Here is a 17,894-nt window from a genome sequence, read left to right as displayed (position 1 = left end):
TGGATGCAGCACTGGGACATTTCCTGTAAACAGGTGACTGAAAGCCTTTTTGTTAAATCGTACAATTTTAAAGAATTTCTTTAGGTTTCAAAACTCCACACTTAGAAACTTTTTCAGGAAAAAGTATCAATGTTATCCTATGGAGGAAAATCTGGTTATCCGTCTTTGGAGCTGAGGTTCTGGGGGTAGACTCAGGGATCCACCAGGGTCAGTGATGTACTCTTGTTACACCCTCGGCGGCACTAGGGCAGCCGGGTGCAGAGTGTTGAGGCCCAATGTTATCCAATGGGGAATAGGGGGCCTCTAGTTGGTGGCTGCTGGCAAGCAGGCCACTGGGTTGTGGGAGCAAAGCTCCTGAACATTAGCTCAGGGAAAATGGGGAAACAAATTAGCACCAGAGGTGCCCCCTCAGGGACACTAGGGAAGCCGGGTGCAGGTTGCTGTTTCGCAGTCAGATGCCCTGTTTCCAATGGAGAACCTCCGGTTTGCAAAAGCACTGCAGGCAGAAAGACAAAGGACTTCTCGGTGCAACCACCACTTCGGGAGGTAAGTTGGGAAGTTAGGGGTTGGTTAGGCACAGACTGTTTGGGCACAGAAGGCCGTGGGGCGTCTGGTGCAGGGGTGCATTTTTGGGTTGGATCTTCTTAGCAGCAAGAACATAGGCCCTGGGTACCTGATTAGCAGGAGCCCAGGGCACACTCGGTCAAAGTACATCAGCAATTCAGCAAAAAGTGGGGGCAACCATGCAGAAAGAGGGCACATTCTCACAACTACCTGTTGTAAGGGGGTCATGGGGATTGCATTAGGTTTGACTCTGCTAATGGAAGCTTTCAGGAAACTCGTGTGCTTCCTGAGTCCTGGCTGCTCTTTGCTGGTCTGTGGCACCAGGTCACCTCTGTGTTCACCGATGGACAAGAGGAATGCTTCGCCCAAGTACCCATATTGGTGTCAGCAAGGGCTTAATTAAATTGAAACAAGGGTTCAGATGAGACGCCAAACGTGCACAACCTCAGTGAGGACATTTGGTTTTGACTTCAGTAGAAGGCAGCTGTAGATCCCTAACTTTGCTGCATGTCTAATTTACCACAGCAAACGGGGCACTGTTCTCCATTGAGGGCTCAAGGGGAGAAACCAACCCTGTGTCCAGCACACCGTCCTCCAGCGAGTCCATGTAGATATTGTGAGGGGGTAAATAATCCCAATCATCACTATTCGACTGATCAGAGTGAGAAAAATGTGAAGCCTCTGAGAAAGTCCTCATTGAAGAAGTGCTGTAAGAATTGTACGGGTAGCACTGGAGTGGAATGAAGACACAACCTCAGTAGGTGGGCAAAGCTGATTCGGCTGCAGGTCAGACACCAGATTCAGCAAAGGTTCAACCTCTGATGTTATGGGCATTGTCTTTGAGAAGGAACCGGTGCCGATCTTGGGACCTGAATGGAAGTCAGTACCAGAGTCAGGGTAGAAGCAGGCATGGGTTCAAGAGGCACACATGGCGTCGAGGACCAATATGAAAGTGGTAACCCAATTGGAAGCTCTTGCAACTGATCCTTGGGGTCCAAAGGCGCAACAGAAGAAGCTGGTAAGAGTGCCAAAAATATGCAGCATGGCCTCCCAACAGGCCTCGAGATTTACTGCAGCGTCACTGATGGCCCCGGGGAACTTTGGACACATCAGGATTGACTTGGATCGGCTCCTCAATCAGATCAAGATTAAGGTCAAGTGGCACTTTAAGGCACTCAGGACGTCTCTCTAGCTAGAGAGTGGCAGGATTGGGTTAAATTCGGATTATCTTCTTGGGTTTCCGTTTTTGATTTGGACTTCCAATTACCAGATGACCTTGACAGCGAAGAAGACCTTTAGCAGGATCAACTACAAGAGTGGGAATGGGCATGCATCCACTACTTAGTGAGGGGCTTGCATTTCTTATGTACGGGAAGGTACAAATTTGTTTGTCTGACCTGCCTTTGAGTGCAGAAGGGCACATTGTTCGAACACAGTGTTGCCCCAAGCCAAAACATCAGAAGCACAACTCCTGCGTGTCGGTCACCGACATCTGCTTGCAGGAGTCATGGTACAGCTTGAATCCTGTAATCTTCAGTGGGGACTGCATTCCCTTACACACTGGAAAAGATTTTGGAGGAATTTGTCAATTGACAAAAAAGGAGTAATGCTCCAATTCTGCATTTTAAGGTGTGAAAAATAGGAACTTATGTCAGAGTGCGAGGATAGACCTATATTTGGCTACAATGTCACTTCCAGGAAAGAACGAGGTTGACGTGGAGCCACATAAAGCCACCTAGAAGCACTGCTATATAAACATATGAATCCAATCTGGATGCCTGAATATTCTAAAGGTGAGGAATCGGCAAAAGTATCCATCAAAAAGGGCAAATCAGAGCAGCTTGGAGGCCACTACGGCCAGGAGTGAGAAGTACAGGATTGCTGCTCTTGCTGGTGCGAAGGGCTTAAGCTGCTTCCGTGCCCCATGTAGCAACAAAAGGTTTAAACTGTCTGGGAGAGCTCCCATGGTCAGTATGCCCGACCCAGTGAGTAGCCTCTAAACTCACAATAGTGCAGATGAAACTTTATGGCCATGTAGAACAGCCCTAGGGAGCCAGCTGTAGCACAGCTGTCTTTAGACCTTTATAAGGTGGAGTCTTTCTTCTTCCTGAAAAATCTATAGCCATCTAAAGGCATATTTATCAGGGAGGCTGCTAGGATATCACACAAAAATCCAGCTGCAATTAAGCGTGCCGCCTGAGCAAAATGCTGGTACCCATGACACAGCCTACAAAATCTGTGGTATTTAGGCCATCATGTAGGATTTACTTTGCCATGCCCTATCTATACTGGATGTTCTGGCAAAAGGTTGCCATAAGATCTTCTGGGATGGCTGGTAACATTTCTATATAACACCCTTCCTTGAAGGTTGTAGCGTACACCACACAAGGAGTTGGCGTAAGGAGGGGCCTGATTAAGCATACCACCCCAGGGTGGGTTAGGACTAACGTCCTCTAATTTAATGGGACAGGCTCCATACAGATTTACCGGTCTTCCGTTAACTGACCATGATCTCTCATTGTGATGTACTGATTAGATTAGGAGGTCCAGCTGTGGGGGTCTTTCAGCCCTCCTTATTCTCCCTAGGTGTAATGAACTTTCCTTTTATTTCACCTTCCTTCTCAAAAACACCCACACCATGACATCTTCTCAGACATGACAGAGCACACAGAACTAGGGTTTTATGAAACTGTGGTGCAGTCGATATCAAATACACAAAGGATCTTAGAATTACAAACCACAAAGATTCACACTCAGACCGACTACTAAGACACTCTTGAATCTTAAAAAAAATAATAATCACAAGTAAGGACGACTGGCACCATTATGACAGAGTAAGAAGTGATGCTGGTCTGATTGCAATGAATGAATCTAGGTTTTTCTTAGCAGACCAAACCTTTACGAAAGATTGATATCGGATGTCATGGCTATACATGTGCAACTGACTGATCTGTTCATAAAAATGAGCCATGCATCTTTGACAATCTAATTGAGATCCAACATTAAAACCATTACTGAGAATAGAGATTTAACACAGAATAAGATCAAAGTTGGCACAGAGACACCCAGGATTAGACTTTCAATTTAGATGAATGGCGCACTAGTAGTGAATACTAAGACCCAGAGCGGTGTACAACGTTCCAAGCCAATAGGGGGCATCATTTCCAGGCTCTGGTATACTGGTAGGGCCCCTCAACTAGTGGCAGCCATCACAACCTTGTGTTTAACTCCAGGCCCCATTACAAGATAATGTCTTCCCACCATCGATAACTAGGTTTCCCTCTTTAGGAAAAGGAAGAGGAAAAGATAACATAAATAGGCACACAGGAACCCTTCTTCCCCCGACAGACAATAAGCAAGACCAGGGATCAACAGACTACAGCCAATCACAAGACCAACTAGTGGTAACTCTTTGTTACAAAGTCCTGACGTTTACGGGACTAAGCGAACTGAATACAGGACTTGGTTTCGTTTCTACAAATCTAGGTAATTAATTCACTTTCTAGACTGAAAGGACAACATTGTAGAGGAAGATCACTCCTCAAGTTAGTTCACTTTGCACTGATCGAGGAATCCATCCCAGCTGATCAGAACACAGGAGCAAAAAATAAATCCACCTTCCAACCTCGTGATCAGAATGTTTCCCAAGAAATACACACGTTTGACCAAGCGGACATAGCCCCAAGGCTGGTATCGGACCACTCGTGTATTAGCCTAAAACTGGCTGGGTGTCATAATGAAGCTGTGCCAAAGAGATGGTGCTTTAACAGCAATCTACTTTCGGATCCTGCGGATATAAAAAAAGGTCGAGGAGGCTATAATAGACTACCTTAAACACAACAACACTCTAGAGACTAGCACTAATACGCTCTGGGATGCACTGAAGGCCACCATCAGGGGTACAATAATTGGAATAAAGACAAAAATCAACAAGAGTACCAACCTGAGACTAAGCCAACTTGAACAGGAGATCAAAAGTTCGGAGCAGTCCCACGCTACTTCCCTACACAATAGCGAGCTCCTCACATCACTAACACAAAACAAATATGAATACAACAAAATCCTAACAGAGGGCAGGGTTATGGATTAATAAATATAAAGCTCTTAACCTATGCAAGGCTAACAAAGTGGGGAAACTGCTTGCTTCCTATCTCAAACACAAACGGAACCAGTTCGTCATCTCATCCATTACAACCCTAACAATAAAAGACGCACTAAACACAAAGACATCCTTAGAACCTTCAAAGAATTCTATCAGGAACTCTATAAGAATGACCAGCCCCTAAACTTATAAGATTGTACCGAAAACCTCAAAAAACCCGACTTGCCGCAACTATACATAGAAGAGAAAATTGAACTAGGACAGGAAATTAACTATACAGAGATTGAAAAGGCAGTCAAATCCCTAAAAGACAACAAAGCTTCTGGCCCAGACGGGTTCACAGCCTCTTTTTACAAAACCTTCTTAGACCAATTAAAACCAACCATGAAACAAGTTTTTAACTACACAACATCTAAAGGGTCCACGCCATACACTATGACGGAAGCTAACATAATAGTCATTCCGAAGGAGGGGGAAGGACCAACTCTCACCGAAAAACTATAGGCCTATATCACTGATTAACGTAGACTGCAAAATATACGCTAAGATCTTAGCGGTCAGACTCAACTCGGCCCTACCAAAACTAATAAGTAACTCCCAAGTAGTCTTCCTCCGTACTTGCATGTCTAACAATAACACCCACCTACTGTGCCACATCATAGAGCATGCCGCCGTTAAGGCTGAACCAGCAGTAACCATCACCTTAGACGCCGAGAAGGCCTTCGATAGGGTTTCCTGGGCATTCTTGGGACGCTGCATGCAATCTTTCAATCTAGTTGAGGACTATTTACGTATGGTTATGGCCCTCTATGGAAACCCATCAGCCCGTATTGTCGTTAATGACTTGCTCTCTGAGCCCTTCACACTACAACAAGGTACTAGACAGGGATGCCCACTATCTCCATCCTTATTTTTACTAGCATTGGGACCCTTTTCAGGGACATCATATCAAACACTAACATTAAGCGGGTGGATATCAATGGCATCCAAATAAAACTAGCCGCCTACGGAGACGACATACTAATTGTAACAGAACAACCGAGGGCATCAATTGCTGCCCTGATGGACACAATAGCTAGATATTCCGGCCTTTCAGGGTACAAACTTAGAGAGAAATCAGAACTCAAACCATTAAACATCCACTGTACGAGGGATATCCTGGGAGAGTCTGGGCTAACATGGCAAACAGGCTACATCAAATTTGGGAGCAACAGGATAGATACCCTAACACCAGAATGAGAAAACATTACTAGGGAAAATAAAGAAGCTTCTGGAATCATGGTCACCAAAATTCATTACGTGGTGGGGGAGAATCGAGACTATCAAAATGATGATCACCCAGATTAACTGCCTCATCAGTATGCTCCCACTCCTTCTTACAGACGACTTCCACTGCAAAATAGATATCCTCATATCTAAATTCCTTTGGCGCAGAAAAAAAGCAAGGATGAGTATCAAAAAATTAAGACTAGATAAAACACTAGGAGGGGTGAACTTAGCGGATTTCAGACTATACCAGCTGGCGTTCCTGGCGAAACAAGGCTCATACTGGATTACTCCACCTACCGGCTACACCCCGGCATGGCTAGAGGTAGAGAGGGCCATTCTTATTAACCTAAGCCCCCTTGCACTTCTAACAAATAGACTATACCTACATACCTCAAATTCCATTTTTAATTACACAAAAAAAGCATTACTTCAGGTCGATAAAAAGCTGGAGCATAGTATTAAAGGGTCTAAATTGGAATCACTCTGGACCAATAGCAAGATAAAGTACTAAGGCAAAAGCCTAACCCTAGACACATGGATTAAGAAAGGAATCCTCTTCCTTTATCAACTAGAAAACACATAACCAATTACATTCTCAGACCTCCAAGCGAGGTATGGCCTTGCGGACATTGAGTTCTACAACTTCTTAAAAATAAGATCGGCCCTTACAAAATCCATATTATCTACCGTCCATCCATCAATCTCCTTATTTGTGACAAACATTAACAAACTGGGCCACCAGGTCTCGCAGATATACAAACTCCTCCGCCCAAAACCCTCTAAACTTAATGATAAAGTTATAGCCTTTTGGGGGCAACTGCCCCCAGAGCCACCAAAGGAACAGGAATGGCCCTCAATATGGAGATCCGTCTCACGAAATAAGATCTCCCCGGTTCTCTCCCAAACCAAATACTGGCTACTACACAAGGCATTTTGGACCCCTGCCCGTTTATTTGCACTAGGGTTCAGAAAAGATGCAACATGCTGGAACTGTAATCGGGAGACAGGGGATTTAGCCCACCTCATCTTTCAGTGTACTGTTCTTAAATCATTTTGGGACAAAATCTTTGCCTTCATAAAAGGTGTGTTTAAGTGTACTACTGTCAGAGACTCCTTCAATTTGCCCACGGCCTGTATAAGCACAAACTTGAGAAATGATTCTGACAAAGATCTACTTGACCGGTTACTAACTTCGGCAGTGAAAATGGTTCTGGCCAACTGGAAGGACACGGGTAAGACTTCATATAAGAGCTGGATAAACTGGATCATCAATCTCAGAGGGGCAGACAACATAGCATTACAAAGCTCTCCATGGAAACCATCATCCAGGACGCTGTGGAACTCCTTAGACTTGTTTCTAGACTCTTATGAACCCCCATGAACAAGTCCTCACCACGGAGCCATATCTGGTGACCTTACTGTCGTTCCATCTGAATAATAGTATTTAAGTGAAATATTCATTGTTACAGGTACTAGAGCGCCATATTATGTAAAGTTGCCAATATCTGGCACCCCGTGAACCAAAATATGCATAGATATGGAAATCGATATTACAGCTCGCCCAGTCGTGGCTCCCCCTCTCTCCTCCACTCCTTTTCTTTCCTTTTTCCCTTCCTTTGCCTTACCTTTTTCTTCTACCATTGGTCGCCCGATTTAGGCTCATGGTATCCATAAAGGCGCATTACTCTCACGCTAAGTATGCACATGTAAACTTTGCCTTGGACACCCTTGCTTACCCTATATGCTTTCTGTATACCTTGTGAAAATCAAAGTATTTTGAGGAAAAAAAGGAAAAATGCATTGGGATTGAAAAAAACTTGTATGAAATACAAATCTGTGAGGAAACTTAAAACTAGTCTAAATAAATGCACGCCAAGGTAAAACAATTAAATTGTGATGATCGAATGGCATGTAATGTGCGGATGAGTGTGATGCACTGAGCCCTACCAGGTGATGCACTTAAGAACTTTCTTCCAGCGTTCGATCACATGTACCATTCTGTTGGGCTATTTCCACCAAGAGTGGACTTTCCTAGAGGCCCGAGGGTTCTAGTCCTACCTGCTATTCAGAGAACCATCAATGTATTGTTCCATTCAGCAAGAACATACTTGGCCTTCGCCGACAAAAGAATAAAACGAGCAGTTAGACCTGGAATCTTAACACTTCCCAAGGCATTCCATGAACACAGCTCATGAACTGTGATAGGGGGATGGGTGAGCTGGGTAAGCCGCTTAAACACCCAAGGCGGACAAAGGGAAAGAATGGAAACACGTTCTGTCAACACAAACTTAGACACCATGCAGCATTAGTGTTTCAAAACAATATTACTCCTTTACAGCATAAAGATGCCACAAATGCTTTCGTTCAATTTCACAAAGCATAGTTCACTAGAGAGGACATAACTTAGCCACAGGAGTCTTTTCTCTCAAACTTTTTAATTCATTCAACATTCAGCCCATTCGAAAAGCCACAAATGTAGACTGAATAAGATGGAATCGGATTCAATTTACGTCTTACATAATAAGGGTACTCACAAAATCAAATACCTAATTGGAAAATGGTGTGCCCGAAAATTATAGTAATTTAAGCAAATCCATGCTTCTGCATAATTATAATTTAGTAATTAACTAATACTGTAAAAGCCATGCACCAACTAGGCACAAGGTTTGCTGCTTTATAGTGAGTGACTTACGCCAATAGATGCCCCCTTTATTTAAATGATAACACTGCCCAGCACTCTTCTGAAGCTCTGAAACTTCCTAAAGGTTAATGCTTCTCTCACACAACTTGATTTTACAAAATGCAACACTAGACTGAGGTGGCGGTACAAAGCCCAGACCACAGCAGGGGATGTTCCCCTGACAAAGATTCCATGATAGTATAAACGTTTCCAATAGAATCCCTGCTAATATGATATTATTTGCTTACATGAGATAAAAAACAATTACCGAATAGACAATGTACCTGGCTAGCACTTACCAGTCAACTGTGCAATTCTGGACTTCGCAGCGAGCAGAGTTTTCCTAGTTTTATCATCCTTCTCAGACACCTGCTGCCGGAGCTGCTCTTCTTGGGTAGTCTTGTTCTGCAAGTCTTGTTGGAGGCGAGTCACCTCTGAATGCAACTGAGCCACCTGGTCATGAAGAGATTTAGATTCTGCTTCCTTTTCACCGATTGTCTGCATAAAACATTAACACATTTATCAAATAAAGAACTGGAAACATACCCTGGTCGACAACTTACTACATTTACTAGGTTTCCTCCAGCACCTCTATGATCATCAAAAGCAAATGACCGACAGTGATCCATACCAATTCAGGGCACAGATTTGAGGTTTTTTGAAAATGGTACAACCACACCCCTTCCACCGCCCCCTCTTCACCGGTTGTTCCTATATTTAAATTTTATCAGGGTGAAGCATAGAACACTTGTTTTAAGTGAGAGTATACAACATAGGCTGCATTACAACTTTGAAGATAAATGCCAAAAAAGCAGAAATAATATTGGCAGTAGTGGCTCTACCTCATCACACTGGTTTATTACTCAATTTATCCCACTATGGGTGCTCCTTCTCTCTCTCCCAGGTCCAACTGCCCACAAACCTCCTATAATAAATCACTGTCAACAAAACAAGTTAAGGGACAGCACTCCAAATAACTAGTAATCATTATTTTATACTGACAAGTTCACAAATTGTATTACTGGGTGATGGTCACGAAGGTCCACATTCAATCCCTCAAAAATAGTATACAGGACAAGGATGCTTTCTATTCTTTTATTCTTGTCCTTTGGATTGCAAACCTGCAAGGTATTATCCCAACCTTCTTTTTATTTGCAAAAATGCAAGGTGTTAGCCCAGCCAATGTGTTTCGTCCCTACCATGGGACTTCATCAGGCCAATCATTCATGGAAGTATTTCATTATTAAAAGTCAGTTTTCAACAATTCATTTTACAAATGTATTTCTACTTTGAAAGCTCGAACAGTGACTGTAGGAGGAACATGAATATCCAACTCCTTGAGTTACTGCTAGTGAAGGACTATGCTTTTCAGTGCAAGGACCCCTCCTCCCCGAAGGTAACTATTTACAAAATTGATATAATATCCTGTTTACCTCAAATAAGAAAAGCTTGCCTTGCCAAATTAACAAAGCAGGGTTACTACCTCACCAAGTAGGTTTCATACACTCGGGCCTCATACAGGCCTTTTTCCTGATTTCTAGTTTACTTGAATCTGGGACACACTAAACCGATGGGCAAAGAAACCCTTCATCTTGACCAGGCTCTTTCCCTCAAGTAGGGTCTCAAGCCGAGATGGCAACTGTGCATCAATTCTGGTCCATTAAGCCAGGGTTAGTTCTAATACAATTACAGCTGTAAACCATATCTTACCCACCTGGTATAGGAACCGGGGTACTCGTATACTTGTAGGTCTCATCCTGTTCCTAAAATGCAGCACTATTGGGCCCTGAAAGGACCACAGTCTGCCTCAATGCAAGTACACAGCAACTTCTTCAGATGACAAGGATACCCTAACGTTATGGCCCATTGTGAAGGCCTTTTCTTGTGGTCTTGACAGAGAATGATCAGTGGTTTGTTTGACAAGTTAATGTTATAAATCTCCCGGGCCGGCGCGGACGTTGGGTAGGATTCGAAGTGTCCCACACTACGGACATATAACACTGCACTATTCAGTGTTAGAATCCAGCGCCTACCCGTTGAAACCTACAAGACATCACTATAGGGTGCTTTGAATTTTATCCACGTTCGTAACCACTTATTAGGGTGCTGTAATAGTGGTAAGTGCTTTAGGAGGTGCTACCACTACCAGTAAGTGTGTGAATTTTCTTTCCCTTTTTGGTCCTGAAGAATTGCGGTTAAATCTAGCCTTTGCAAGAAACAGGTTGACCACTGACCATTACAGCGTAAACCAGACACCTTCACTGTAGGGTTACGCACTTGTTCTTTTTTAATTAAGAGTGGGACCTACTTTATTAAACTTTTGTTATTTAGGGTTTTAACTACTTATTTTAAAAATATCTTTCAGTACACACTACTTCTTGGGCCCTCACCCGCACTGCACCAACCGGCATAAAGGAAAAAAGATCTCCATTAAAAGGCGCCACGTTGGTCGCCGATCGGGGATTGCAGCGCCTCCCCGATTCTGAGCAGACCTGATGATGAAACATGACATCTGGGTCGCCTGATGACGAAATATGACATCAAGCCTGCTGGATGTGTGAGGGTCTTTTTCCTAAAGGAGGTAACTCTTCCTGACTTTACTAACTCACTCAACATTTTTTGGCCTTTTTTCATTTCACTTCATGAGGAACGGCATACTTCTTTATATTTACTATAAATCTTGTTATATCACTTAAGAAGCACTGAAGTGCCTTTAGACTCTGGAAACATTTTCGACCATGAGGGAGCTCACTCGGATAAATATACCCCATATGGATCACGCCCATCACACTACTCCCTTTAACAACACCCCCTCCACCCCCAAACTCTTTCTGGGAAGCCAAGTTGAGCAGGCAAAGCACAGAAGGCAATAGAAGGCAACAGAGGACAAAAAAGTTAGAAGCAACACAACAGCTAACACTCAAACACTAGGCCTCGTCAGCACCATACCTTCAAATATAGCTATGTTTTGAGGCATTTTTCTACAACACTTGACCGATAACTAATTTTCTCTTTTGGGACAGTCCTCGCGATCACTGGAATGCTTAATACCAGCCTGCATTTTACTATAAGGTCTAAAAGTAAATTGAAGTTCTACAAATAATACTATGTAGCAACCTTACTAGGACAGCACCCTCTTAATTGGCTCCAGCTTACTTTGCAAGACTGGATAACTTGGTTTGCACCGGAAGCAGTAAAAATGTCTCTGAACCTAAAACCCCCCATGAAAACACAGGTCCCAACCATGGAACTTGGTGTACTTCCAACATTCCTTCACAGTCCTAGTCCAAGTTATTAACGACTGGGGATCCAGTTGCGTCCAGCTGGACGCAATTCAATAAATCCTTAATTGGATTTTTGTTTTTGAAAAGGCAGGCCAGTGTGTTGTATTTGAGGGGGGCAAGTTGGGGGGATGGGACAGAGTTTAGAGTCCTCTTTCCTTGCTCTAGAGGGGGGGTTTGTCTGCCACACCTGCTTTCCAGACGGCGGGGTTCAACTAGTTTGCCCCCTTGCCTAGCTCAAGTGGGGTACAGGTGATAACTTTGAACCCGCAAACATGGCCAATTAAGCAGTGGCTGTGTTGAATGTTTATTCTGACCACATTGGCCACGAACAAGTAGGCAGCATTTTTGAGTTTTGTTTCCTACTCTGTCGTACCAAAGGGCAGAGTGTTTTCTGTTCGCTCTCCAGACCAAACACCTCCTTACAATGTTGGTGAAAATGGGGGAGATGAGAAAAAGAAACAGGCATGTCTGGGCACCATCTGACAAATAAAATACCAGTTCTTCACAATGTATGTAGTCTTCAGTCCTAGGACACCCTCCACTAGTTCCAGGTTAGGAGGCCAATTTAGAAGCTATGGAATAGATATTTGGTTCCTTACTCAACATACAAAATGGAAACCTTTTATCTAAAAACAAATTCTCGGTCCATCAAAAAGAGAAAAAGATGGCGGGGCATTTTGTAACCTCCCCATCTTGTCTAAAAGCGAGTGGTATTTAGTAATATTTAACCTCTCACCCAACTTAACCAAGGATTGCGGGTAGATTTTAATCCCTAATCCTGCATTGCTCAAGGTTGTGGCGCTTCTTTCGCCCCTTAACCACTATTGATGTGCCAAAGAACAGGGGTATTTAACAAGTTTTTAGACACTTCACCGCGTTTGAAATTGTCGATAGGGCACAGGGGCAGCTTTTAACTATCTTAGACTTCGAAGATCCACAGAACTAGTTGAATAAGGCAAGGGTCAGCACAGATAATAGCTGCAACAGCACACTGAAAACAACTCCGAAGACTGCATCCGGCCAGTTGCCTTGATTTATTTCATTCTGTTTTGTGCAATCTCCTTTGGGCAAGGCAGGGGAGGGGGCGGATATTTTATTCAATGCGAAGAGTTCCCTTGTCTTTGAGCAATGTAATCAAAACACCGAACCTTGGGAACTAGCGGGGTGGGAAGGGCTATAAATGTTCTTGCAATTGAGTAATACAGGGGTGATGCCATTACCACCTATTAGGTAAGACAAGCACCTAAATTGAGTATTTAGGTGGCCCCTGAAGTAGAGGAGCTACTCCCCTGCAGTCCCCAGGCACCAAAACAGCAGACTCCGGTTTACCATGCTGCCGCTTCTTGGTCACAACGCAACAACCACACAGGAAGAAATCACCGAGCTCCAGAAGGGCAGCTATCTCCCCACCAACTGAAGCTGCATAGCACCAATACCTGTGGTACCGGACCCCTTGCAGCAACCAAAGCCTGCTTGAGTCCAATCCGGACTCTGGGACACCATCAAAGATGTCAACACCGCAGAGACCCACTTCCAGAGTGGTCCAGCTGTCCTGATTTTTGCACCCTCAACCAGCGAGACAGACAACGGCAAGACATGCAACACCATCCCAGCCTACCTAGCCACTCTGCACCAGAGCACCATGGCCCAGGTTCCCAGAGGATTGACTTTGCTTTCTTCCACCCAGGCTTCTTGTGAATTGAGCCCCCAGTGGGAGTTCCCGGATTTGTCCTAAAGTCTCCCTCTGCAGCTTGTTTTTAGGTTTCGTGTAGCGCTCAAAGCTACTAACCCGGCCAGCACCTCTGCACCAGATGCTCCAGGGCAGGTAAAGACTAACTGCTGGTGGTTCTTTGGACCTTGACCCTCCCACCACCTTAAGCTCTGAAGGGGACCCCCAGAAACCTATTGCAAGTACCTGTATGCAGTATAGCTTTTTCTCCCATAGGTAAGCAGTGCGCCTGAAGATGCATTTGAGTGAACATTTTACTTACCCGTGAAATTCGATATTATAAAAAATACTCGTTTACAAAGTTCTTGGTATCAAACTTTTTATAGAAATAGGACTTCTTTTCTAAATTGGTCTCAGATTTCTTTGAGCATGTGTCTCACCAATTGCCCATGTAAGTACAACAAATGCTTACCATTACCCTCTGATAAGAAAAACTGCTCGCACACTACCACATGAGAGTATTTAGTCTGATCATTTTTGCCCCTGTAAAGAAAAAAGGTTTACCTGGATGCATTGCACAGTGTACCTCGTTTTGGTGCACTATATAGAGAACCAGCTTCCTAAGCTCGGAAGCTCACAAACACAAACTCCCCTACGATCAAGGTTCAGTGCTCAGCGCCCCCCTCAATGAACCAACCAACCAGAGGCAGGGCTAGGTTTGCACACACACCAGGACACCCTTAAGGGTCACAGTGCACAATGTCTGCAATAGTTAATGTGCAGTTATGGTTACACTCATTCATTCACTCATTCAAGGTGATATCTGAAGGGGATTTAAACAGTTTCGCAACTTCTGGTGCTTTATGGCACACATTTAGAGGATTAGAGAAATGCCATTCACAATCAGGGTAAAAATGGTGCATGCATGGACTAATCCTTACCATCTACACTATTCGATGAGGAGAAAAAAATGCAAAAATAGATTTTGCTCTTTAAACAACAACAGTAACCCTCTGCACTTCCTCTCTGTGCCAGAGGCCAGAACCTCCACCATAAACAAAGATAAAAGCTGGATGAATGCAAACAGAAACAAATATATGCATAGTAATTTTACCTTCTGTAGATTTTCTGCTTGGCTCTCCAGGGCTGCTGTCTTAGCCGTAGCCTGGCTAAAGGAGTTTTTAAGTTCTTGCATTTCCTGAAGCAAAGCAGGATCTGGTTGAGGTTCAAGAACAGCTGCAGCGGCAGCATCTGCAATCAACTGAAACAGAACACTTCCCTCAATGATCATTTCAGTTCACAAAGGCATATTGAACATATGAAGGGGCTATGCTACATTAAATTGCAGTCCCTGGAGTAGTCCCTGCAATGACCCTCTGGTAAGAAACCTGCTACCTTGCACATTAGTTTCTTAAAAAAACATTTTGTAATTGAAACAGAGTGGAGCATAAACTTATACTGTGAAAATTACAATAGGTACTGCAATGGTAGGTTTTACAAATAAAATAAAAATCGGGAAATACAAACATTACAAAAAAGTACATCAGTCAACAGGGAAGGTCGCTTCTCCATCCGGTACCCTGTGTCTGTCAAACAGAATAGTCTTTGCCACAACAAAGGCACACAACTGTATTGTACTGGCTGCTGATTAGAGCAATATCTTGATATTGGCCCACGCACCCAGTATATTTTTGTAGATATCTTCTAGCCTCAGATTGGCTTCTCAGGCAACATGGATTCATCCATACCGTGTTTCCATTTTGCAATGCCAGCAATGCGCAAACATTGAGCTATATCACAAGTGGGAAGGAGTAACACTACATCGAGGAACAACCTCTTGCACCTTGACAAGGAGTAGTTTCTTACCTGTAACTCCAGTTCTGTAGTAGGGGTATCTCTGATAGTCATAATCTATGAATAGTTCCGCCCATGTGCGGGGACCCCGGAGCAATCAAAAATATCTCTTAAGCTGTCCTGCATTTGCAAACCTGCAAAGACACTTAAGAGACAGACAAAATAATACAGCCTAATAACAATATGGCTGCATTGGCCAGCACTTCATCTGAAGTGAACACAAAAGCCAAAATAAAGTTTAAATGACATTTTTATTCACATCTGACATGTTCCTTTATTAGCTCACACTCCCTTCACCAAAATCCCTTTAAACAATAGAGAGAAAGGGGTGGACAGACAAGCCCTATAGGCTGTCATTATGTGTCTGCTAAAGGGATACCGTGCCTTTAAGGAACTCTCCAGAGACCCCCGGTATCCCAGGATGCATAGCCAAAGCAAGTTACTTTCAGTTCTTTTTGAAGGTGTATAACAGGCCTGATACTGCCAGTTTACTCCACCGGGGAGGAGGGAGGGTCGCTTATGACTATAACAGAGATACCCCTACCACAGAACTGGAGTTACAGGTAAGAAACTACTCATTCTGTAGTAGGGGATCTCTGTGTATAGTCATAATCTATGAATAGAATGGCAAGCCCATCCCAACCAACAAACAGCGGTGGAGTAAAAAAACCAAACACCAACAAATTACTGTGCAAACAAATTCCTCAGCGAAGCCTGTCCAACCTGCGCATCTGCCCTAGCATCAGAATCCAGGCAGTAATGCTTTGTAAACGTATGGACCGACTTCCAGGTGGCAGCCTTACAAATGTCAGCAATTGGAACATTCCTAAGCAAAGATGTAGTCGCTGCTTTGCCCCTAGTCGAATGCGCTGTAGGCTTACCCCCTAACGTCTTATTAGCTTTCTGATAACAAAGCTGAATACAGGACATAATCCATCTGGAGATGGACTGTTTTGAGGTAGCTAGACCAGTTCTTACTGAACCATAATTTACAAACAGTTGATCCGACCTGCGGATGTCTTTTGTCTTATCTAGATAGAATTTCAACACCCTACGCACATCTAGTGAATGCAGAGACCTCTCCGCCGGAGAGGAGGGATGCTGAAAAAATGTAGGCAAAGTTATCATTTGATTTACATGGAAATCAGATATCACTTTAGGTAAAAATTTAGGATGAGTACGCATTACTACTTTAGAAGCATGGAATACAGTATAAGGCTCTTGACAACACAGAGCCTGAATCTCACTTACCCTCCTGGCCGATGTAATGGCCACAAGGAAGGCAGCCTTCCAGGACAAATGCTGCAAAGAAGCCTTATGAATAGGCTCAAAAGGCTCCCTCATTAATCTGGACAACACCACGTTCAATTCCCATGGTGGAGAAGGTCGTCTAACAGGGGGAAACACCTTACGCAAACCCTCCAAAAAATCTTTAATCACAGGGATTTGAAAAAATGAGGTTTGGGAAGGGCCCTTTCTATACGCAGTCAAAGCTGCGAGATGAACTTTAATAGACTGAAAATTAAGCTCAGATTGAGCTAACTGCAGCAGAAAAGGCAGAATAACATCTTCTTTACAAGATGTAGGGTCAATGTCCTTTGCCGTGCACCATAAGCAGAATCTCTTCCACTTATAGGCGTAAGAAGTCCTCGTGGACGGTCTCTTCGCCTCTTTCAAGATCTCCATACAGTCCTGAGGTAGGTTCAAGTGTCCATACTGTACTAGCTCAGGAGCCATGCTGCCAAACTCAAGGACGAGAGATTGGGGTGAACCATCTGTCCCCCGAATTTCGTGAGAAAGTCCGGCCGACACGGCAGGCGCCGGTGTGGTAGAACAGACCGGTGAAGGTCGGTGAACCACCATTGCCTCGGCCATTCCGGCGCAATCAGGATCATTCTGGCTCTGGATTGCGACAGCTTGATCAGCACCGCCGGAATCAGGGGAATGGGTGGAAAGGCGTAGAGAAAGCTGTTCGACCAGCTGATCCATAGGGCATTCCCCAGCGTCCCTGGTTGGTAGTACCTGGACGCGAAGTCGCGGCATTTGCTGTTTTCTGCCGTAGCGAACAGATTGATATCCGGAGTGCCCCACTCTGCGAAGACGTCTCTTAGCACGTCGTCGTTTAGCACCCACTCGTGATTTTCTTGAACGAGCCTGCTGAGCGCATCGGCTTGGGCATTCTGCACTCCCGGCAGATGGGTTGCCGTGATCGTCAGGTTCCTGGCCACCAGCCAATTCCAGATAGTCTGTGCCTCCCGAGACAGCGTGCGTGAACGGGAGCCCCCCTACTTGTTGAGGTAATACATGGTAGTAGTATTGTCCGTCTGAACTAGCAGGGAGTGCGTCTTGAAGGAAGGATGGAACGCCTTCAGGGCCAAGTGTACTGCTCCGAGTTCCAAAAAGTTGATGTGGTAAGTCATCTCCGTCTGCGACCATATCCCCTAAATCTGAAGAGGGCCCGAAAGCGCTCCC

General features: G+C 44.2%; 1 protein-coding gene across 8 annotated transcripts in view; it reads right to left on the bottom strand.

Annotated features, from left to right (window-relative positions):
• The window catches only part of TPR (translocated promoter region, nuclear basket protein), a 645,150-nt gene that overhangs the window by 351,295 nt on the left and 275,961 nt on the right, over window positions 1-17,894 (bottom strand). For all 8 annotated transcript variants that reach the window (XM_085601673.1, XM_085601674.1, XM_085601677.1 and 5 more), the window contains exons 32-33: window positions 14,683-14,829; window positions 8,915-9,113 (exon numbers count right to left, since the gene is read on the bottom strand). In XM_085601673.1, coding sequence (XP_085457799.1) covers window positions 8,915-9,113; window positions 14,683-14,829 — 346 coding nt within the window. The remainder of the gene's footprint in view (window positions 1-8,914; window positions 9,114-14,682; window positions 14,830-17,894) is intronic.

This window comes from Triturus cristatus, chromosome 4_2 (genome assembly GCF_964204655.1).
Source record: "Triturus cristatus chromosome 4_2, aTriCri1.1, whole genome shotgun sequence".
NCBI lineage: Eukaryota > Metazoa > Chordata > Amphibia > Caudata > Salamandridae > Triturus > Triturus cristatus.
Note: the sequence above shows the minus strand (reverse complement) of the source record. Positions and strands in the feature narration are given on the sequence as shown.